Source organism: Styela clava, chromosome 3, assembly GCF_964204865.1.
Source record: "Styela clava chromosome 3, kaStyClav1.hap1.2, whole genome shotgun sequence".
NCBI classification, from domain to species: domain Eukaryota; kingdom Metazoa; phylum Chordata; class Ascidiacea; order Stolidobranchia; family Styelidae; genus Styela; species Styela clava.
In genome coordinates this window covers 13,467,694-13,493,629 of record NC_135252.1, presented here as the reverse complement: position 1 = coordinate 13,493,629, position 25,936 = coordinate 13,467,694, and the positions used below count along the sequence as shown (strand labels likewise).

General features: G+C 34.6%; 2 protein-coding genes across 2 annotated transcripts; both read right to left on the bottom strand.

The window, feature by feature from the left end:
• Positions 1 to 10,837: 10,837 nt before the first annotated feature.
• On the bottom strand, positions 10,838 to 13,478 carry LOC120342418 (uncharacterized). Its single transcript, XM_039411240.2, has 2 exons — positions 12,239 to 13,478; positions 10,838 to 12,208 (listed from the first exon to the last, which is right to left on the bottom strand). The coding sequence occupies exons 1-2, from the start codon at positions 13,370 to 13,372 to the stop codon at positions 12,167 to 12,169; spliced, it is 1,176 nt and encodes a 391-aa protein (XP_039267174.2). The 5' UTR covers positions 13,373 to 13,478; the 3' UTR covers positions 10,838 to 12,166.
• Positions 13,479 to 18,504: 5,026 nt separating this feature from the next.
• LOC120342294 (uncharacterized) lies at positions 18,505 to 25,333 on the bottom strand. The gene is made up of 6 exons (XM_039411065.2): positions 25,002 to 25,333; positions 24,095 to 24,226; positions 20,881 to 21,671; positions 20,243 to 20,296; positions 19,281 to 19,787; positions 18,505 to 19,201 (listed from the first exon to the last, which is right to left on the bottom strand). Exons 1-6 carry the CDS (start codon positions 25,280 to 25,282, stop codon positions 19,044 to 19,046), a joined length of 1,923 nt encoding a protein of 640 aa, XP_039266999.2. The 5' UTR covers positions 25,283 to 25,333; the 3' UTR covers positions 18,505 to 19,043.
• Between the last annotated feature and the right edge of the window lie 603 nt (positions 25,334 to 25,936).

The window sequence follows — 25,936 nt, the reverse complement described above, 5'->3', positions numbered from 1 at the left end:
GGTAATATTTTCAGTTTAATTAGAAGACATTTTCCATCCAAAGATAGAGGAATATTCATCAATTCGTCTATTACAGTTCTGGCATTATTTAAACAAAAATGCCAATTTTCATCCGATGTGTCAGAATTGGAAAAAATTATTCCAAGTATATTTAAAGTCTGAACGATAGACAACTTAGAAAATAAACTGGGATTATTCCATGTTCCTAATTTCAAAAGTTTCGTCTTTTCCATATTTAACCTCATTCCCGTTGCTAGTTGAAATTTGTTTATCAAATCCAGTGCTGATTATATTGATGTCTTGTTTCGAATTGTCAAGGTAATATCATCCGCATAACTGATATGCTTTATTTTGTGGTATCAATATTCCATTAATAGAGTTACAGGTATTTATTCTAATTAAGAGTGGTTCAATAGCTAATGTGAACAATTTGAACATATAAAGACTTAAAGGATCTCCTTGTCGAATTCCTCTTTCGAGTTTCACTGCTTCACTAAGATAACCATTTAGTAACACTCGAGTTTCTGAATTTATATATAATGTCCGGATTACACTCATGAATTTATTTTTGAATCCGATTTTACGAAGAACGTTGAAGAGGTAATCCAAATCTACACTATCGAAGGCTTTGTTAAAATCCAGTGATATTATGGAAGATTCTCCGGTTTTGTTTTGTTCCTGTATACATACTGACATATGTCTCTTAACAATATGAGTGCATCAGAAATACGCCTCCCTGGTATAGCTGTTTGGTGGGCATCTAGCATATCAGGTAAAATACATTTCAATCTATTTGTTAATATTTTGGTCAAAATTTTATAATCTGTGTTTAGTAAAGCTGGTCTGTAATTTTTAACCTGATCCAGTTCTCCTTTTTTATGGATTAAAGTTGCATATCCAATTTTGAAGTCTTTTGCGGTGAGTCCTTCTTCATAAATTTCCTCCATTACTTCAAAAAAATCATTTTTTATGACAGTCCAGCATTTCTTATAAAACTCTATACTTATACCATCAGGTCCTGGAGTTTTACCTTCTTTAAAAGATGTAATGGTTTCCTGAACCTCGTTTATGACAATTTGTCTCTGCATTGTTTCTGCGTCTTCTCCTTGTATTTTTCTCGAAGCTGGAATAGCTTCAATAAAGTATTTTTGAATCTCCATATCATTGTTTTGTTTTTTATACAGATTTTGATAATATTGTTTTACGAGGTACATTTTTTCTGTCAAATTTTCTTGTATGAAACCTTTTTTGTCCTTCAGTTTGTGGATATAACATTCTTCATTCTTTTTGCTTTTTTTTCAAATTCTTAAAGAATGACTTATTACATTTTTCATATGTATCATAGTAGTGGGCCAAGTTTAGAATTCTAATTTTACCATTTCTTTGTCTTTGTTTTTTAATAATCTCTTTCTTTAGTTTGTTAAACTGGGTTAAAACTTTGATCGACCGAAGTACATACATTTAGTCCTATCCAGTGTGTCTCTTTCATCCTCATCTCTTTTACGATTACTTCTCAATTTATCACCAAAGTTACCCTAGCAGACATCTCTCAGCGGACATCTCTCTCATTTTCGGAACGGTAAAATAGCGTTGCCAGAAAACGATTTAACATGGCACTTAAATGCCGCGACGAAAAAAAGGAAAGCTAGTCGCAAAGTACTTGCCAGATTTACGGCGAAATTTTGCTACACTCGGAATTACACAAAACTTATCTGTAATTTCCGATGGCCGGGCAGATTTTTGAAGTTGATATAAAAAAGAACTTATATTGAAGTCATCCTAATTCAAGTTTTATGAAATTTATATGTTGGGAACATATATTATTACATTGTCAAACATGGCCAAAAAGAAATTTCACATTAAAATTCATAAATGTCGGCATTTTAACCCCAAATTATGTAGTTTTCGATTAAGTGCCCCACTTTTAGATAAGACATCTCAAAAAAACATCTTGTGAAGTCATTCGGAACCAAGTTTCAGAAAAATTGTATGTCGGGAACATACAATAATATCTTGTTAAACATGGCCCAAACAGGAATTTTACATCAAAATTAGTAAATATCGGCATTTTAACCAAAAATTCTGTACTATTTGATTACGTGCCCCACTTTCAGATAAGATATTTCAAAAAATCATACTGTGAAGTCATCTCGAAGAAAGTTCCAGAAAAATTGTATGTCGGGAACATGTATTATTATCTTGTCAAACGTGGCCCAAGCAGGAATTTTACATCAAAATTAGTAAATATCGGCATTTTAACCAAATATTCTGTACTATTTGATTACGTGCCCCACTTTCAGATAAGATATTTCAGAAAATCATACTGTGAAGTCATCTCGAACCAAGTTCCAGAAAAATTGTATGTCGGGAACATATAATATTATCTTGTCAAACATGGCCCAAACAGGAATTTTACATCAAAATTAATAAATATCAGTATTTCAACCCCAAATTTTGAACTTTTTGATTACGTGCCCCACTTTTGAATAAAATATCCTAGAAGAACATATTGTGAAGTAACCTCGAACCAAGTTCGAAAAAAATTGTATGTCGGGAACATATAATAATATCTTGTTAAACATGGCCCAAACAGGAATTTTACATCAAAAGTAATAAATATCAGTATTTCAACCCCAAATTTTGTACTTTTCGATTACGTGCCCCACTTTTGAAGAAGATATCACAAAAGAACATATTGTGAAGTAACCTCGAACCAAGTTTGAGAAAAATTGTATGTCGGGAACATATAATAATATTTTGTTAAATAAACATGGCCCAAACAGGAATTTTACATCAAAATTAATAAATATCAGTATTTCAACCCCAAATTTTGTACTTTTCGATTACGTGCCCCACTTTTGAATAAATTATCCTAGAAGAACATATTGTGAAGTAACCTCGAACCAAGTTTGAGAAAAATTGTATGTCGGGAACATATAATAATATCTTGTTAAATAAACATGGCCCAAACAGGAATTTTACTTCAAAATTAATAAATATCAGTATTTCAACCCCAAATTTTGTACTTTTCGATTACGTGCCCCACTTTTGAATAAATTATCCTAGAATAACATATTGTGAAGTAACCTCGAACCAAGTTTGAGAAAAATTGTATGTCGAGAACATATATTAATATCTTGTTAAATAAACATGGCCCAAAAGGAATTTTACATCAAAATTAGTGAATATCGGCATTTTAACCCAAAATTTTGAACTTTTCGATTACGTGCCCCACTTTTGAATAAAATATCACAAAAGAACATATTGTGAAGTAACCTCGAACCAAGTTTGAGAAAAATTGTATGTCGGGAACATATAATATTATCTTGTTAAACATGGCCCAAACAGGAATTTTACATCAAAAGTAATAAATATCAGTATTTCAACCCCAAATTTTGGACTTTTCGATTACGTGCCCCACTTTTGAATAAAATATCCTAGAAGAACATATTGTGAAGTAACCTCGAACCAAGTTTGAGAAAAATTGTATGTCGGGAACATATAATAATATCTTGTTAAATATGGCCCAAACAGGAATATTAAAGAAAGTGACCCTTACTGTTCATATGCATTTCGATGGCACACAGTAAGTTCTGGAATATTGGCAAATCGTATTTTTGCTTGCAGTGGGCATTGTTGCTTTACAGGTTGCAGTCGTAAAATTTCTGTAGTATCCTATCGGAAAGACCCCCGCATGTTTCATATTTCATACACAGGCAAGATTCGCCATATTGGGTTAAAATCAATGAGACTTAAAGGTAAACGTAGGAAAGAGTTTCAGGAAAAATTGGTTCATGTTCTCCCTCGTAAGATTTATTTAAAAAAGATAGGTGCTCTCTCGTCTGAAGTCTTTCATTCTGGTAACAGGGACGATGCCCCATCCCAAGCTGTTTTAAAAAAGGCACGTCATGAATCTAGGGTTATCCGTGTCCCCGACCCCGGCAACCAATGGGGTTCGCTATATTCAATGCGAAAGTTGCAGTACGAAAGGTCCAAAAATCAAGTAATTCGTGGAACCTTGCAGCAAATTTCAAGGGTTCCTCCGGGGATTATGTTTTGGTCAGTGGCTTCGGTAAAAAAATTCATTCAAAATTCCTCTATTGACATTATATACATTGACGCTACTGGTGGAATTTTGGCGTCCGGTGGGCATAGTCCATACTACGTCTATGAAATTGTTACGCGTCATCCACAAAAAGGCAAATCACCCCTGGCCGTGGCCACGTTTGTAACAAATCGGCACAATATTCCAAATATTTCGAACTTTCTCATGCAATTCCGTTGTGATGTTTCCAAACTAACTAAAAGATTCCCCGCGAAAGTTTTTATATGCGATGGAAGCATGGCCCTTATAAAGTCAATAATTCAGGTTAACATGCGGGAAAGTTTGGAATCGTACATTTCGCGATGTTACGCTGTCATTGAAGGTATCGCAAATTTAGATATGCTTTCACGCCCCTTTCTTCATTTATGCACGAGTCATACCATGAAGAATTTTAAACAGTTAGCTTGTAGACTACCAAAATTAAAACGTGAACTAATGCATATATTTGGACTACTCGTTTGTTGCGGAGAGTTGAAAACAGTCCGTAAAATTGTTTCACTATTTTATTAATTTGCCAAAATTCTAATCTTATGCATGATAGTTGGACTTACTTGCAAAAGCAAATTGAAAAACAGAACATTCCTGTGCCTTCTGATGGTGAATTAGACCTAGAGACATCGGATGAACTTTTACCAGATGAAGATTTGAGCGAGATAAACCCTTTTACGGAATTAATGAATTGCGACATTTCGTCAGCCATTGAAATAGCAAGTAATGCAGAAATTTTGGGTTCCAACAATTTTTACTGCCCGGAAATATTGTCCAAATTTAAAACGTTCTATGTCCCGAAGATATGTCTTTGGGGAAGTTTGATGGTAGGTGATTTGGGAAGATATGGTAATTCAATTGGCTATTTGAAATATTCGACTTTTTATGCAAAAGTCTCAGCTTCTGAGAAACAAAACATATCGCGAGATAATCGCACTCAGGGACTCATGGAAAAAAGTCAGCAGGAACTAAAGCGAACTCGTTTAAACAACAGACGATTTAAACGTCTTGACGAGATTGCTATAGTTTATGATGAACTCCATGACTCTCTGATTAGGGAATATGAAGATAATTTGATTGTTTGTTCAAAAAAAAGTAAAGTTGAAAACAATGACCAAATTGACCAAGAAATTGAGAAATGGAGTAAACGATCCCGAATTCAGGGTAAAGACAAGTGTAAAGGAGTGTATCTTCAGCCCCCCCCCCCCCCCCCCCCATTAGACCTCCAAAGATGTTTCGCCCTCAAGAACTTTCTAATAACGATAGCCCAATTCTAATAAAAGCTGACGAAGCGTCTACTACACAATCTATGATGTTGCGGTTCGTTTCACCGAAAATTCCATTCCAAAAATTTGTACATTTATCTGATGTCGATCATAAAATAATGAATTCCAAAACTAATTTTTGAAGAGACTGGTTTACTTCGAATATTATGAACACCGCACAATTAATTTTCTCATCTCGGTATTCTGAAGTAGACGGGTTGCAAAGCACGACTTTTTATACAGCGCTATCTGGCCCTAAAGTGTATGTTCCTTCTGAAAAATTTGTTCAAATTTTATTTGTGCATGAAAATCACTGGGTAACAGCATCAAATATATTCACCCCCGACCAAAATACTATACAGATTTATGATAGCTCCTATATGAAGTACAATGAAAGTGACAAATATGCGATTTCGCTTCTTATGCGGCCAAGGCAAGGAACAAATAAAGTACAAATTGAATTCCCCGTTGTCCAGCAACAAACTTTAGGTGCATCATGTGGCCTATTCTCGATTAGTTTTTGCATAGCCCTATGTAACAAAATACGACCAGAGCATATCCTATTTGACGAGAAAAATCTTAGGAAGAAAATATGCGATGGTATAGTCTCTTAAAATTTTTCGTCGGTATTTAACATCAACAAGAAACGTGTTATACCCGCGCCCAGGCGATTGGAAATTCCGATTTTTTGCAACTGCCAACTGTCTTACATTGAAAATCAGACCATGATCGAATGCACTTCATGTTTGAAATGGTACCATCCGAAATGTTGTAGTATTCCAGTGCCAGTTGAGGCACTGGAAAACAGCGAAATATAATGGAATTAGAAAAAAGTGCATTCGATGCTAAATTACATGCAAAGCAATATTCAACTAGATATGATCATTCACATTCTCATTTTTTAGGTACATCGTTCAAGTCAGACGAAGGATCAGTCTGTTTTACCTATTTGGCTTAACATGCCCTTTGCCAGGTTTTTCTCTCTTGGTCTAGTCTATAATATTGAGATGAAAACCGCCACGATGGTTGGCACCTTGACGTGGTGTGGTGGCTTTCTACAAAGATCAACCATTTTAAAAAAATTTTTAAATATAAGATAGATCCCCGGTATGAAAGAACGAGATGATTTCACAATTCGTTTATGTTATCTTACTTAAATTGAGGCACGCCATTATAATGTATACAGTATCCTGGGTTGTGATAGCGTTGTTTATTAATTTTAAGTCGGATTCTTGTTTGGGCCATGTTTGACAAGATATTATTATATGTTCCCGACATACAATTTTTCTCAAACTTGGTTCGAGGTTACTTCACAATATGTTCTTTTGGAATATTTTATTCAAAAGTGGGGCACATAATCGAGAAGTCCAAAATTTGGGGTTGAAATACTGATATTTATTAATTTTGATGTAAAATTCATGATTGTGCCATGTTTGACAAGATATTATTATATGTTCCCGACATACAATTTTTCTCAAACTTGGTTCGAAGTTACCTCACAATATGTTCTTTTGGGATATTTTATTCAAAAGTGGGGCACGTAATCAAAAAGTTCAAATTTTTGGGTTAAAATGCCGATATTTACTAATTTTGATGTAAAATTCATGATTGTGCCATGTTTGACAAGATATTATTATATGTTCCCGACATACAATTTTTCTCAAACTTGGTTCGAGGTTACTTCACAATATCTTCTTTTGGGATATTTTATTCAAAAGTGGGGCACGTAATCGAAAAGTACAAAATTTGGGGTTGAAATACTGATATTTATTAATTTTGATGTAAAATTCCTGTTTGGGCCATGTTTAACAAGATATTGTTATATTGTTTCCGACATACAATTTTTCTCAAACTTGGTTCGAGGTTACTTCACAATATGTTCTTTTGTGATATCTTATTCAAAAGTGGGGCACGTAATCGAAAAGTCCAAAATGTGGGGTTAAAATACTGATATTTATTAATTTTGATGTAAAATTCCTGTTTGGGCCATGTTTACCAAGATATTAATATATGTTCCCGACATACAATTTTTCTCAAACTTGGTTCGAGGTTACTTCACAATATGTTCTTTTGTGATATTTTCTTCAAAAGTGGGGCACGTAATTGAAAAGTACAAAATTTGGGGTTGGAATACTGATATTCATTAATTTTGATGTAAAATTCCTGTTTGGGCCATGTTTAACAAGATATTATTATATGTTCCCGACATACAATTTTTCTCAAACTTGGTTCGAGGTTACTTCACAATATGTTCTTTTGTGATATTTTCTTCAAAAGTGGGGCACGTAATCGAAAAGTCCAAAATTTTGGGTTAAAATGCCGATATTTACTAATTTTGATGTAAAAATCATGATTGTGACATGTTTGACAAGATAATATTATATGTTCCCGACATACAATTTTTCTGGAACTTGGTTCGAGATGACTTCACAATATGTTTGTTTGAGATGTCTTATCTAAAAGTGGGGCACCTAATCGAAAAGTACAGAATTTGGGGTTAAAATGCCGACATTTATTAATTTTAATGTGAAATTTCTTTTTGGCCATGTTTGACAATGTATCATTATATGTTTCCAACATATAATTTTCATAAAACTTGGATTAGGATGACTTCAATATAAGTTCTTTTTTTATATCAACTTCAAAAATCTGCCCGGCCATCGAAAATTACAAATAAGTGTTTTGTAATTCCGAGTGTAGCAAAATTTCGCCGTGAATCTGGCAAGTACTTTGCGACTATCTTTCCTTTTTTCCGATGCGGCATTTAAGTGCCATGTTAAATCGTTTTCTGGCAACGCTATTTTACCGTTCCGAAAACGAGAGAGATGTCCGCTGAGAGATGTCTGCTAGGGTAACTTTGGTCAATTTATCAGAGTACAATGACATCTTCAGACATTACTGTACTTCAGTCAGTCAGTTGTTATTAATTTAGGATAATTTTATAATATTGATCTTAATCAAATAGCGCCTGTAAAATGGGGTATATGTTTCAAATCATCATTATGATTCATTGCATACCGGTACAACAATCTCTTTTTTAAAACTACCGGTAAAGAATTTCAGGCTAATCTATCACAGCTAAGCTATTTCTACACTAATTTTTATTACTGCAATTAAATTAAAACTCCTAGGAAGAAAGAGTGATCATTGAATTATCTGATTTATATTTAAGTTTCCGAAACACAACTGAAAACTAACGAATAGAGTTCAAAAATGCAAAAACGAGGTAATGTTTACAACCACGCTTGAAAATCTGTCTTAGTGAGAAAAGTGTCTGAGCAGATGCGAAAAGGGGGCATTGTTACGTCACGTTTTGCATCTTGCTGATTGGCCAATGTCACGAAGTAAACAAGGAAGTCGATGCTCGGGGAAAGGTCCATACCGTACTGTACTGCAAACAGACGTGTCTTGATGACGCCATCATCAGTTAGTATTGTAAAAAATATGCCTCAGCAAAAAAAACGACGGATGCACCTTGATCTATTTTTCAACGAAAAAAAAACAAGAGAGCGGTGATTCGAAATTTTCGTCGGACCGATTCCAAAACTTTTACGCATAAACTCCAATTAAAAGTTTTATGCAATTTCCCTCTACTCCACATTCTGTCAAACCATTTACCCGTCTTTTTAGGAAGACAGGGTCGAAGACTAGTACACCATTTTGTAGAAATCTCTGTCAACCCATGTCCCGCTGCAAACTACTTGTCTTATTCGACATACAAGAATTGTCATTGTATTAAAATAACCGCACGAGATTTTATAACGATTTACACCAATTACATAAGCGATTGAAGATATTTTTCTGTCAGGCGCCAAATGCATTCTATTTTCCTGTGCTTTGTATTATAGGGAGAGAGAACGACTCTATCTGCGCGTTTGTGCTCCCGCGTTATGAAATTGACACACGTTGTGGAGTGTAACCCCAATTTGGACTCCTTCAGAGGTCCATAAGCACACAATAGATTGAATGCCGTATGTTCGTATATTGCAAAGTTCCACAATTCAATCAGAATACAGATATATTGAAATATACTTATCTCTTAATACAAGTATATGTGATGAAATCAAATTTCTAACTAACAAAGAACAAATACTTGAGCGAGAGAAAAATATCATAAAGGAAATGAATCAGAGCAACGACCTTGTTTCAGGCAAATAATATGCACTGATTAGCAATACGTGGTGATGAATATTGAAACGCACAGTAACTATCCGTATACTCGCTACAGTAAAAATCATAAGTCCGACTTTCCGTATTGAATACAACTTGGTCTGTTCTACGTGTGAGACATTAAATTATCGTCAAAAGCAGCGGATTGAGAAAAAAGCAAATTCTAAAGTTGCGCGTAACATGAGATGAGTGTTTAGGTGGGGGTCATAGGAGCAGCCGCCCTGGGCAGCACGTTATAGAGGCGAGTTTGTTGCTTGGTTGGATGATCGAAATAATATTAATACAAACATTTCATTCCTACTCGACCTTTAATTGATTCATTCTCATGTATACCAAAACAACTATATTTGTTCATCTCTATTATTATTTTTGAAGTTGGGTATAAGGGGCATTTTCAATGAATTACGCAAATAATCTACGAAATTGAAAAATACTTAAAAAAAAAAATACAATTATTTTTTAACTCTAAGCAGTGTGTGGCTAAATGCTTGTATTGTCTCGTCTATTTAGTTGTTTAAATAAACTGCTGTAAGCGATCCTTTATGAATTGTACGACCTCTTAGCGAAATAAAGAAAGTGAAATACTTCACTAAAATTTATACTGCTAAATAGTGCTCGTGTTACATGTAGTAGTAGGCTGGGAACGCTGAGTTTGATGGGTTAGTAGGTATGTCCGCCAACCAATCAAAACAAATGTATTTTTGATGAGGAACAACAAAAATAACGAAAGGGTTAAGGCGGCCTCTACATACAGCGCAAGCCATACCGAAACTTATATTGTCTTTGACCAAGCTCTCCAACGGTTTTCATGTCTCGCCTATGTCTTATCGGATTTCGATTATAATTAGAAATTTATACGGTAGAAATGTTTAAGATGAGTTGGGTCTCATTGGTATGCCGTATAGCCCCACGTATGTCCAACGAATCGATTAGTCATAACATCCTTCAATCACACATTATGTGGATCCGTGGGATTGATAAGAGGAGATTGGGAAAGCCACAGATAGACCTTGTGGCCATACTTAACGGGAGTGCAACGATGGGTTTAAATATTTACCCATAATTTATTACGCCCTGGTTAGGGTTATTTGAATTCGGGATCTTCAACATACAGTGCTCGGAATATTACATCAACAAACCCAGTATATTTCAATTATTAATATTATAGGGAGAAAGAAAGTCTTAGGGATAAAGACTATCAATCCTATGTATGTAAAGTTCGATTCTCGCGTTATTAAATTGACACGCGTTACGGAATGTGACTCCAATCTGGATTCCTTCAGACCTTAATAAGCACACAATGTTGAATGCCAAATTGTTGTTGTAATATTGAAAGATGCACAATCCAAAATCTGAATACAGATAAAATTGTAACACTTAACGTCTCAATGCAGTAAAATCATAATCAGAAGTAAATTCACAATCACAATATAATGCAGATTTCTCGGCGCAGGCGGAAACGATACGTCATCAAATTGGTCGATAAGAGAACGGCAATACATGGAACGAATGCTTTATCGCTGTTGCGAGACATAAAGTGGCCTATTTCGTGAAATGTTACATGCTATTAATATGAAAAAGTTTAAACATTATAATCCACAGTTACACAATGCACATTCGCTACACAATTCCCCCTCGACAGTAACAAAAAATTAACTTAGTAATTTTTTAAATTTTGTAGTCTGGCCGCCGAGAGTTGAAAGTCAAAAAATCGAAGGTTCTCCGTGTTGCTTTGAAATGCTTAACATTTGAAAATGAAATTGTAACGAAATAGTAAAACAAAATGGCAAAAAGTGACACTCTAGATTAGAATATAAAACAGCTTTGATGTTTAAAGGGGGAGACCGAGAATAAACAAAATGGCGGATTTAGTACTTGAGAATTACGTTGAAATTGGTTTGGTGTTCAAGATTGTAAAATTGATGTTAGAGATTATTTGAAACAAAATAATAAGCAAGAAAAATCCTGTAATTTGAATAATGAGTGATTTGACGAATTATTGAACTATTGAACCCTTGAGATTGAACCTGAATCAAATTCTGTATAACGTAAAAGAACTCATGATATCTAAAAACAATACATTGAATAATAACAAGTAATTACAAGTAAATACACACAAAAGAAAACTGATACTACAGAATTTTTTTTATTTGTATGGTTTTATATTATTTAAATTTTTATAGCAAGGTGTTTTAATGTTTCATCATGGATAATATTAATGGAAAAAGTAATAAAATACAAGGCGATTAATAACGAGGCGATAAATTGCGAGCTACACACTATATACAGTTCGCAACGGCCGTCGGAATCGAGTTGCCCTAATAGGGTGGGGATAAATTGAAAGGTTCGTTACAATAGAAGTCGGAGTTCAAGTATTAAATATACAAAAATATATGTATATACAGAAATAAAATAAACATACACAAAATCTTAGTGTGTATTGCCCAACCAAGTGTATTGTCAATAATAAGTATATATCACATATTATTTTGTTTAAAGATAATACTTTCACTCAATTATCAAAAATAGTGCTGCATGAAAAATTGGAACGCACATTGCGAAACCATTCAAAACGATTCGGGTGCTTACAGATATTATAACTGCATAGCAAATCAGGTGCTGTTCGTCCTATAACTTGCTAAAACGTGTAAGAATGCCTCATGATATAATAAAGAAAATCCTACATATTTCCTTCCCAACACACACCGACATGTCTGCTTGTATACGAACAAGAGTCTTTCGTCTGCGGAAGTTTAGTTAACTTGGTAGAAATATCAACAACAACAATCTTATTTTGTTTCTTCGGGAAGAAAACTCTCAATATTTGCCATCTGTCTTTGAATGTCATATATATGCAAATGATGTTACCAAAAATCATCACGTCTGCCGCTGTCGCTCTAACTGAAATGGGAAAGTGTTCTGGAATCAAACGGAAATTTATCACAGCAAAGAGGATGTCTGTGATAACAGCAACGAATGTCCAGATCGTCACACGTCGAATCACATTTTGTATTTTACTAGACTTCGAAGTACCTGTAATGCACAGAACTATAATAATTTTTGAGTCATGATACCTTGATTTGTATTCCATCGTGTTCTTCACAAGTGGGTAGACGAGTAGCCCAAGAAGGGCGAATTGGGCTAAGACCAACGGTAGGTGCATGAAAAAATGTAGAAATTTGGAATTGTTCTTAATATGTATACAACCTTGTGGCATCGGATATGGACGATCAAATATAATCAGCTTAATTATAATTTGAATTATTTCTGAAGGAAGCATCGCAAATATTCCCCAACTTAGGCGAGTAACATTTTTTCCTGCAGTAATGCTGTCATAAATTACTCTTTGTCTCACCCATAAGAAGAAATACACGAGGTATATAGTGATCGAGTAATAAAGCTTTGCCGCAGCATCGATTGCATTGCATAAAGTTGAAGAGTTTGCACCCCGAGGTGCCTGGATGTAAACTTGCGTGATCAGCAATTTCTGGATGAAGAATCCTATAACTATCGCATAGAGAATATACATAAGTCTTCCATTGAAAAATTTTGTCCTTCGCTTGCTTTTCCATTTCCCATTCTGAATACAGTAGACTACAAAACTGGCTAACATCGAGCAGGATAGTGAAATAAGAATTGCTCCCACTACTTGCGATAACGTCAGTATTACATTGACCACATAATCGTTCGAATCTTCACGGATAAAGTTGAACGTTTGATTTGAAGCGGCTGTTGAATTCATAAACGTATTGTTAGTAGCGGATTCATTGGAATTCAGACTGCCATTGTTCAGCACCGAATATGCAGTAACCGTTTCGTTTCCAAAATTCATTTTCTTATACATTCTAATTACATGATGTGAGGATAAATACCCGATTTAAGCACAGAAATTCATACAAAATTTGCTGCCGGAACTTCAATCTTGTTCTAGGACTGACAGTTCCAGAGGATAAACGAGACAATATATATTAGGAAACACATGCGCTAATTATTATTAATACATTCATAACAATTTGTTCAATCAGTAAATCTTCTAACGTTATGTCGAGAGAGCGATACCTCTGTAGTGATTTTGTTCTTGAATATTCGAAAATCTTTTCATTCAATTATTGATGATTGTTTCTCACATGTTTTATGGATTACTAATTATTTATTTAGACTGAAATTTCTTTATCGGATTACTAATAATATTGCCCAATTACTTTACAATTCAACCATACCAAGATTTCAGTTGCGCAAACCGAACGTTTTAGCAGGTTTAGAAGATCAGCCGTTGAAAACAATAAAAGCATACGTCATCAGCACGATCGAACGTTTCGTGGTCATATCCCGTTTTCTTCTCTCATGCATTACATAAACGTTGTTCAATCATGAGTGATATGGGAACGTTATATTAATTTTTGTGTCGCTCTTCGAATAAATTTCATTCAGTTTTTTGATCAAAATATTCCGATATAATGAAGACTAGTAGAACATGGTGTTAAAATCTGCATTTTTCGATCCAAGTATGTCCTATGCCAGTGTTTCCCAACCCGAGTCCGCGGTCTCAAATGAGTCCGCGGAGCGTCTGAATGAGTCCGCAACGAGGCAGAAATTCACTTCAAGTTACGATTTATGTTAGAATTTACATAAAACATAAAAAGCAAGTTTATCCACATAACATTAATCGAGTTAATAATTACTGGTTACTGAGTAGGACTGGGCATATATTCGAATATTCAACTATTAGAATAGCAATTTACTATTTGAAAATTTGCTAACAGACGACGCGCCAGGTCACTTTGCTTCACTGCCTCCACATTCAGACATTGGTACGTACAGTACTAAAGCGCAGTAAGTGTTGTACGGACAGCTCAGATTTGTCGAATTCTCAAAAATACAAATCAAAACAATATATAATAGCTGGCTTTAACGTTTTACTGATGTTATGAGAATTCAGTTCAGTTATTCCTGTTGCAGTGTGCTACATTTTGTGATCCTTTGTTTATATTCCGTCATTATTACATTATTGTTCTTTATGTTGTGATCACTGATTATCGTCGAGCGACAACAGACTGCATTCGCCTTACCGCATTAGTTATTAGCTTTTATAAGTATTAGACGGTGGTCCGATTAAATTTGTCTATATTTAATGGCTCAATGTAATTATGTTGAATGTTCTTGTGTTTAGGTTAAGATACGTTTTTAGTTTCTTAAAGCCATAATTTTGATTATAATAAATAAACTGTTACAACAACTGATAAACGAGAATATCGGTCGGAGACCGAAGACTTATCGATCGGAGGTTAGGGGATCCCTAAAACAGCGCTCTTACTCCATAGTGACACCTTGTGTCCCATCCCTAATTAATGAATAACTCGCTAATTATACGACATAATTCATCGAAAATCAACAGGCTTCTGTTCCGATCTATGATGAATGCACATGCAAAATTTGGAGCAGATTCAACCTCGCTTTCGTGAGATATCGCGTGTATCTAACAGACAAACAAACAAACAAACAGACAAATACCTATCAACATACTTACCGATCTTAAGATCGATAAGTAATAATAATTACATAATTTAATGTATTTCGGCAGTCGGAATAGAAATCACTTCGTTGTCCTTACCCAGGATAAAAGTGAGAGTTAGGACTTTAATAAGGTTTTTTTCCTCCAACAAAGACCTACATCCAGTGTTGACAAAATATATTTGATAGATGTCTGAGTCAGTAATGTAAGCCACGACATGCAGATTATGTTTTTGAAAGGTGTATATGCCGGTGTTGAATAAACATGAAAGTTAAGTTTGCAGCGAACGAAGTAACAAAATCTGGATTACAAGACCTGTACATATATTATTTATTTCTTCTTCATAAACTCTCTACACATATATTATGTATTATTTCCTAATTTGTGTTGCAGTTATTTCTTCAAATGCAAATTTGATTCACATGTCATTTTTATCCGTGTACTGCACTGAACAAAGTAATAGTTTATTATCAAATTTTGTCACATTTGATATTATTGCGTAAGTAGGAAATAACTCTATGGTTAATCTGTAGTGTTTTCCCCGCCATGGTTTTAAGAATTATTGAATATTTATTTATCTTACAATCTTTCAGTACATTTACCAAAGTGTATTGTTCTCTTCTTATTATTCTCCTATAAGAGTGAATCGTCCTGAATTTCATTTTATGATACTTGCTCTGTAGCTAGATATGTAGCCTATACAAATGCACTTTTTGTTTAATAAATTTCAGGAGAAGCGTCAAATCCTGAATCCGGTATGTATTATTGTGTAATATTATCATCATTTCATAAATGCATATTTTTTATATTTTTGTCTGTTTGTCTGTTAGTGTATAAAGTGAGGTAGCCTTGAATTTGAGATTTGATTACTACTATTAAATGTCTATAATTAAATTGTTCCTAATACAGTGGTATAAAATGAACTACATTTTCTATATTTAGCCAAACGGTCGAAGGTAATATGCTAACCCAAGAGCTCTTTCATATCCATCCTTAAAACATATCTCAATGCCTCTTCATTGAGCTTATGCTCAGTCTTTGACACATTTATACACGACTACAAATTATTCCAAAATTTGCATGAATAGACTTGGCTGATGATATTTGGGCGCTCCTGAAGTATGTGTACCAATATGGGGGTAATTAATTTTGTACGCCTATTTTAAATCGAGTTGTGTAAAGGGACTGAAACAAAACCTATGGGAGTATATTCACCTGGCTAACACAGAAAGTCCCGAACTCGTGATAGAACTAGGGCTGGGCGTTTCGAAACACTGTTTGGTTGGTAATAATGGGATCATATTTTACTGTTTATGACAAACGTGCTTCGTTTCGAAGGCAAAATTTCGTTTCGATTTCGAAACACCAGTGTTTCGAAAATGCCCAGCCCTAGATAGAACTAATATACGGAAAATCGGAATAAAACCATGCCCTAACTCTTACCTGGTACACATACTACGGAAGTACCGATTTTTGTTCTGATAACAAATTCTGATTTGTTTAGTTGGTCCCACTATTAGAAATCCAGTCCATTTACATTCATTATAGGTGTAAAACTTGTACAAATAATTCGTATCCTCACTAATAAAAATATATGTCTTTGGCTTTCACTCCGTTTGCCATTACTATGTAAACGTATGTGTCTTAGTAGAGTATGCTTGTTTTTACTTTTTAACATATCGCTATAAATGATAGCATAGTTTGTATAATACCATGTGTTTAAGAATAAACTAATTTATGGCTAGTTTCGTTCCCTCACTAATTATTTGGGTGGTGGCTGGCTTACATGTTTCATGATCCTAGCGTTATCTCCCAATCTATATCCAAATCAACTACATTATACATTATTGGACAAGTAGTGGACATAGTGATCGTTTTGTTGTTATGTTGTTCTTATTGGACACGTAATGGACATATGGATCATTTCAATATTATGTTGTTGTTCTTGTTCTTTGACACGTTTTTGGACATCTAGTGGAAAACCTAAAAAGTTGCTTTTCTCTTTGATTACTGGACCAATTGCTTTGAAATTTTCAGTGGTTACAGATAAAAAAAAATTCCAGAAGGCTATTACTTTTATTTATTTCAAATGTTTCTGTTAGCTCTGTGAGATTTGTTTTTGTTTGCCATGACGTTACCAAACGTTCTGCGGACGCATAATCACGTGCCATCGAACGTCGGCGTGAATGCGGGTTCTGAAAATCGTTGCTACTCAAAAATTTTAAGTTTTTTGAAGTTACCGGTGATGCCATAGGTACGGTAATAGCCTACTGCACTACTTTGCTTGGTGTGAATATATTTGTAGACTGTGGTATCTGCTGTTATAATACCGTGATAAATCGAATTAGTTGGTTTATCAAAGAAGAAGCGTCTGGCATTACAGGTATATTGGTAAGTTAACGTACGGTACTGCATGTAAATATCTGAAAAGAGATTTTTTTTAATTTTGTTCAAATAATGGAGAAGGGAATGACACGGATTACTTAGTATTTCCATTCATGTTGCATTGAATTCATTGAATAGAGAAGAAAAAATCAAGTCACGGGACGTGTGAAATGGGAGGCAGACAACTACACGCGGATAACTCACTCGACTACAGCTAGGCCTGGTGAGTTGTCCGTGTAGTCGAGTTGTCCATCAACCCTGAACGACAATGACAGTCACTGTACCAAAAGTTGTACCCCGATTCAGGTGGTATTAAGTTGACGCATGTTATTTAGTAAAGTTTTTATGTGAAATGTTTGGCTGTGGTACCTGATACGGTACATAATTGACTCATAGCACGAGATATTTCAATTGATGTTTCAATATAATCAAGAAGAATGGATCATTGTCACAGGGCCTAAAATATCTATGGCAGTCCCTGTACCGTCACGGTACCCAGATACAGATACTGGTAAGTCATCGCATAGGATTTATGGGGAATTGTCTGCGTGCCCATATATTTGAGCATTGCTCTCTTGTTGTCCTTTGACACGTTTTGAAGAAATCGCTTTTCTTTTTGATTACTGGACCAATTGCTTTGAAATTTTCAGTGGTTAAAGATAAAATTTTTCCTCAGAAGGCTATTACTTTTTTTTGCTATGACGTAATCAAAATTATTGCCATTAGGTGGCGCTACGTGTCCCTCTCTTAGTCTAGATTCTAGAAGCAATTGTGATTTTTCGATTTGTTGAATATTATTGTGTGATATATATATATATGATGTAATACCACTAGATGGTATCATTGACCCTTACTGTTTTGACCTTTTCTGAGGCATATTTTCGCTCTTTGCACGTGTATTGTAAAAGTTGCTGCTTAGTCTGCTACTGCTATGGTGTCTTAATTTTGATGTGTTTGACTAGTGTAATAAAGTAGCAGTGTTTGTCCTGGAAACTTGGTGCTTTTTTATAAAGAACTCACAAAGCAGAATATACTATGCGATTTGTACCTTGTCGGACAACGGAACCCTTCAAAATGATATAAGTTTTTTTTAATAATTACGAATACATAGACAAAACTAAAAACAAGAATGCTGATAATTGTGTGAGATAAAATAAGTAATCTTACACAGATAAGGCTAAAATATAAATAAAGAAAGACAATGAATGTGAGCTTTTTAACTAACATGTACCTTTACATTTCATTTCTTGGTACACGTTGGAGGTCTACCATACGAGAGGCACCTATGCTCAACCAGGCCAATATGAAATAAAACTTAAATATGATGCATCATTACCCACACGAGCCAAAAGATACATATATACCAGACCGGGCGTATTGGATTTATTCAAAATGCATCATTCATTTGGTACACCAATAGCATTTCACCCACATCTCTTAAAGAGTCATTGGAACTAATTAAATTCATCTAGTCAACAAGTATGTGATATGAATAGAGGAAGACGATCGATATTGGTGTGTTTCAATAAATATTTAAATAAATCGTTGATGTTATCAAATGTAATACGTTTACAACGGCGCTTAGAGACGATGCATAGCGCTATGCACTGTAATGCTTTCATTCGCATATGACGCATCTGTCCCATTCGCCATCAGTATCATAATCCCGTGTTGGCGAACACCATGGTCTATAAGACGGGACACACTCGTAATATTCTTTACCCTTGTATATAAACGGAAAATGGCATTTTCTTCCGTCTCTCAGACACCATTCTTCTGTAGAATGTAAAAAATAATGTTAGGGAGCACTGGTAATCAAATCATCATTAAATTTAATTCAATCGTAGAACCCTACCTGATGGTGTTGTTGTGGTAGTTTGTGTTGTTGTGGTAGCCGTAGATACTTTAATTGTATTTAGTGAAGGAACCACTACCTTAGAAGTTGTAGTAATTGAGCTTGCCTTTGACGTAGTTGTGATTCGTATGCTAGTTGTTGTAGCTGGTACATTACTGGTTGTTTGCGTTGTGGTCGTAGAAGGTTTTCTTGTAGTTGTTTGAATCTCGGTCGGAGTTGCCGCAGTGGTTGTTGTTGTTATTCTAGTCGAGTTATGTGGTATACTATTAGCAGTCTTTGTTGTTCTGAGTCTGTCAGTCGTAGTATGTTGGAGAAGCGGAGTCGGTCCCGAAATTGTAGTTTTTGCGCTTGTAATTAATCGCTTTGTAGTTGAAGCCGTACTTGTTATCGTAGTCGTACTTGTTGTTGTCGTCGTATTGGTTATTGGTACTTTACGTGCGGTCGTTATTGTGTCAAGCGAAACTTGGTGAGAAATCGGCAAATCCACAATATCACCCGGGGGTGGTTCTGAATTATAAGCCAAAATTAGATTTGTCAAGATCGACCATGCCGATGCACAGCCATTGTGTCAAGTCGTTCATTCAAATTCAAATGAATTATAAAATTACGGATTTAAGGTATTGTTCCTTCGAATCGAAATATCAATAAAAAATTTCAAGTATATGCAATATAATAAACACAAACAGCTTCATTAAACCGGAACGAACCACGCGCTTTGTTTGGAACCTTTACTCGAAGTGTTTGATGGAAGGTGAATAAAAGCGAAGTTGACATAGTACTATTCTAGACTAAACAGTGCATTTGTCGAAAAGTTAGTGACTTAGTTCTACGGTCACTCTTTTGTCTAATGCTTTTATAGTTTTAAAAAGATATTACATTTACAATATGGGAGCAAATGGTCGCATATTTTCACCAATTGCGCTATTGATAAACTCGATAAATAATATACTATTATACTTTACCAGGTCTCATGCATTCTTCATTCTCCAGTCTGAACTTTTCACAGCTTGAACCACCTGTCGGTTGCAGAAAAATATTGTCATACAAAATTACAGAATTTATATATCAATCAAAAGCCGAAAGCAACGCGGACAAAGCTGGCTATTATTGGTATAATATTATGAGATATATAATTCTATTCCGAATGAATTTTGCTCGCATAGTTTTGATATGGAATACATACTCCATCGTAATTTGAGATATAACGGCGATTTTAACTCTAATTCATTATGGAGATATTGGATTTGGTAAAATCCAAGATTGGAATGATTGGGAAAGGACATTCTGTGTCTTAGCATTCCTTAGATTCCTGATATCGCATATTTGAATTACAGTACCGGTAAGTATACATACTGTCAATTTTAGATAAAATAATACCGATAAGTGAAAATATTCAGATCGACTTTAAAGCGAACTTTCAATTTCAAACGATTACAATATATGTATAAAGTTGAAATATGTACATTTTCAAATAGTTAAATCTTACTCTTTTATGTCAAAAATTGCAATAGAGCTATGAAATATGTTGAACGAACTGACATCTCCACTTGACCATTTGTCTTAATCAACTTAAATAATTGTGTTTTCTTAATAAAATTACCTTTTGTTGAGCATGTCTCGTTAAGAAAATCGTTTATGAAAAATGATTCGTTTCGGGGATTCTTTAGAGTTCTTCGAGCGGTGAACGTGTTCAATATATCCAATAAATTTGACTTGATATCGCAATTGCAACTCCATGGGTTTCTCGTTAAATAAACACCTCTCAGGCCTTTATTCCTAGTAAACCAGCGAGGTTGATAAGTTGAAATCGAATTGTAGGAAATATCGACATGTTGTAAACGCCGCAAACATGCAAATGCATCAGCTGCGATACTCCTTATTCCTGCGTTTCTCGCTTTAAATGTTGTTAGTTTTGATGACCGCGACCTTGAATTCATATCAAAGAATGTCGAAATCGTAATATTTCCGATATCTGGATTATTGCTCATGCTGACCGCCTTTAAATTTGGAAGATTTTTTAGCGATATCGGCCGTGCGATTTTGTTCCAGCACATATTCACAACCTTCACGGAACTCGGCAAGGTCGGGAGTTCACTTAATTTGTTGTCGTCCGCCTTGAAAATTTTCAGGTTTATCAGAGTTCGCAGATCGCCGACGTTTTCTATCATGTTCTTTGAGATGCTAAGTTTGATTAACGTCGGTGGTAACATATCCGGCATATTTGTCAAAGTATTTCGACTTAAAACCAACTTTTCAAGAACACTATTTGAATAAAAGGCTGTCTGGTGAATATATGAAATACGGTTTCCTCCCAAGTTTAAAAACTTCAGATTTCTCAGGTACTGGATTGCTTTAGGAACTTCTGTCAGTTCATTGTGATGAAGGTCTAGCCTGAGAGCAAAATGATGAATTTATGATTATTATGATGCTTTTCGAATAAAACATAAAACAAAAACACGAAGCAATGAAATAACTGATAATTTTGGCGTATACGAATACAATTTCCGCATTCGGCAATTGAATTCAATCGAGTCACGAAATGTTGGCAATACGGACAGACATTTGTGCAGATTTTCATACCACATCCTGTGAGATATGAAATTTCTGAAGTCAGATTATACTTATTATACTTAAGTTATTAAAGTTTATACACAGATACCCTATAAGTTTTAAATTGAAAAAATTTATGATATACACGGGTTTTAGCGACATAAATGTCGTACCATCTGGTGACACATGGACCAATGGTTGTGAGTAGTTCAACAAACACAGGCAAAAATATTTGATGGATTTCGTTCAACAGTTTCTCACTATCAGATAGGAAATTTATATCAAATGAATTAATTCCTTTGAACAGATTCTTCAATAAATAGCACGGTTTCAATAATGACAAAATAGATCATGTATAGACATATTTGAGTAGACAATCGATCATCTTCACATGTAAAAGGCGATAGACTGGATAATGCAATTGAGCGCAGCAAAGACAAGTTTTGATAATTGGTGAATCTAGTCTTCATTTATAATATATAGATATTATACCATCCACACTAGCTGGAAAGAAAATCAATAAAAGGACAGTTATGTTTTAGAAAGCCGTAATTACACTTCGTTTTCTTTGTAGTTATAAATAAACATGTGGTATATATATAACTAGATAGTACAACCTCGATTTATTTTACATGATGTATATTGGTGACGAAGGTCAATTTTCATATAAGCTATCACAAAATATGCATACTGCCCAGTGGCGTATCAAGGGTATGGCAGCCATGGCGCCGTTTGAATAGGGGTACGAAGAGGCTAAACTTTCAACTGTAAAATGTTTCAATAAAATATTTCAACTTGGGAAACAATTGAATCTCATTTTTTTACTCGTTTGTCGTATTTGTAAGTGTTCGGCAACGACTGTCAGTCAATAATCAACGGGGCGAATTTTTAAACTTGCCATTGGCGCTATTTTACGTGAATACGCCTTTGATGCTGTCATTGTGGTTACATATCGTCACGCTAATAACCGAATTGCGTAAGTCATTTTTGGCGATTTTGAGTTTCTTATAAAATAGGTATTTATGTAATGCTGCGCACCTGTCTGTTAACTCAGATTTTATTTTAAGAATTCCGAAACCCATAAAAATAGAGATTTAGTATGACATGCACGTTTATGCAATTGTTACGTCATAATGAATTATCATTGTTACCGCAGGACTATTGTGACGTCACAAAGGCGAAATAACCTCTGCGAAGTATTTTCGAGTTTTTGCATCTCGGATTCTAGCTTAGCGCGTATTAATTTGAATTTATGCTACAGTATAGGAAGACATGCACTAGTGATATTCACTGTCCGAGTCCAATTCACCTTGGTTGGCTTTTATATTGGGTGCATTGCTGTTTTATTCTTTATATTTAATCTTAGTCTTATTTTGGTGGGTGTGCAGAACGTGTTATATTATTGAAATATATATACTCTCAATGGCATAACAATTTCATTAGAAGGTTTTTTACGTTTTTCTCAAAACTGCTAAAAATGACTTACGCAATTCGGTTATTAGCGTGGCGATATGTAAGCTATCACGTTGCAATTTTAAATATTTTGTCAATTCCGGTCGCATAAGTTGAGATGACTTTTACATAGTCTTACCAAGGATTCCGGGTTGTAGCGTGCGGACTTAAATTTTGTTTACTTTGCCCCTATGTTAGATTTCCATACACATACATTATGTATATGAGATGTGTACCAACATATGTAGCGAAAACTAGTCTAAAATCATCTTATTCATTGCTTTGCATTATAAACGATAAGAATCGTCTTTACTTTCCACATGCAGCTCTTTTCACGACTTAATGATCAGTTATCGTGATATATCGGATATAAATTGTTATCTTAAATACAATGATAATTTTTATTTTCTGTGAATCCCCGTACTTTCATAAACGGACAACTATAATGGCAAAAGTATCATGGTAAAAACGACAAATAAAAATTTTAGACTACATTGGTTGATATAGTAATCGATTTTGGCAAAATACGTGCTTCGGTTTACCCATAAAATTACATTATCGGTCGCATTCAACGTCTTTTTAAGTGCATTTAGCGTGGGTGGCCCAATAAAATTAAATAAAAATACATAAAGAGACCTAATACGGGCGTTGTCTCAAAATCGTTCGTCCATTTAATACAAACAAAATTAAGCAAAATTCAACGTATCAAGTGATCAATTCGACTATGCGAAAAGGTAGACTAAAAACCATATTCTTGGCAAGATTCACGGCTTATTCGAAATAAATTTCAAAGAGTTGCAAAATTTTCATACCTTTCAACGTGATTGAGTCCGATGAATGCATTATTAGCAACCTCACGTATACTACATCGAAATATTCTTATATGACGTATATTACCGAGTCGCCGTAATTCTTCGGAACCGATCCGTGTCAGATTTCTTTGCCTGCAACGTTAAAAATAGTACTTTCGATTTCAAATGGATAAAAAAAACTAAACATATACGTAGTTTATTGTAATGTAGTATATTATATTTTCGGCATAAATGTGTTTGTGTAGCTAGTAGTTGCGATACAAGAATTGCAATTTTGTTTTATTTTTGACATGACAATTCGTTGTATGAGCCGTTTCAATAGGACTAAGAGAAGCAAATAAATACCATACATGGCCATTTACAAACATAGAAATCGTCCATTTTTTCAAATTTTACTTTCACACAAAAATGAATTGAGACTATCGAGATAGAAATATTTTTCAAAATTATAATATATCGCTAAACACTACAACCTGAGTGAAATATACTATTTTTTGTGCCCTAATTCTATTTTATTTCCGCAAGTGTCTTCAGGTTGTCAATAACAAGATTAAGTCAAACTGTCAAATTAGATCTGCCTTATGTTGTCGACGTTTGATTAAATAATTGATGTCGCAATGGGAGCGGCTGAAATCACTCGTGAATTTCAAATGTGATCATGGCCGCATTTTTTTTTAATTTTTTTCGATGGGTTACAAACAAATCAGATTGTTTGTATTCACGATCTGGATATCTATAAACCAAAATTTATTTAGTATTTTTATACAAATACAGAATCCAATATCATTATTTTTGATATGATGAAAACTTTCCAAATACTTCAAAGAGCGCTGCTAGATTACATGAAAATGACTTCCAAATTGTCTACTTTCCAAAAAATTCTATATGAAGCAAACAGTAACGTTACCTTACTACAAGCAAGCTTACGACTTCTCTGATATGTGAATCTGGTATTTCATCCGCCGGAAGCTTTTCTAAGCAATCTTTCTTTAAGCATACTAAACTTTGTTCCTTATGCTTTCGACTGCGGCAGATGCATTGTGGCCAAAGAGCTGAACATGCGGAGTCTTTGGAAAGTCGTTTGGATCTTTTTAACTCAATCTCAACATTGCCTTCCAAACCCCTCATTGGCTCGGAGCATGTTAGATCAAGTAGTACAAGAGACCATATTATAAAATACGACAACATGGTAGTGGGACCAAAGCTATGTATTCTATAACAAGTCTATGGCTTAATTAAAAAAAAATTCCGTATATGAATTAAAGTTCTGTTATTTAAACAGTAGTTTAAAATGGTTATTCAACACAATTCGGTTTGACCGTTGACAAAATATACACAAGTGTCTGGGACGTACTTTGCTACAATCTCAACCTGCTCAAAATCTTTTACGTTGTAACATCAAATTCAAAGGCATTTATTTCAGAAATATATCAACAAATAGTAGGATATAGATCGAGAATCATGCCCGAGTTTCTAGAATAATCATACCAAATCTGAAACCTGATGCAGTACGACGAAAAAGGGCGATTTTCGCACAATACCAAAAATACTAAATTCTTATTTCACTGTATTATACCAACAAAATAAGCGGTTCTACCACACTCTGAATATTGAATAAGCCCATAGGCATGTTACTACCACAACACAGGAGTTCTAAAAATACATATCTTTTCAAGCGTGGAAGGGGTTAGGACAATCATCAGTGAATTGGTTATGTCAATAAATACTACAAAAGCACTTGTGACTCGATGTAACCTTACTATATAATCGAACCTCGCTTTAATCGTCTCATTTCAAAGAATATGGCACCACCCTCCACCATCGGCCCAGTCAGCGTCCGAA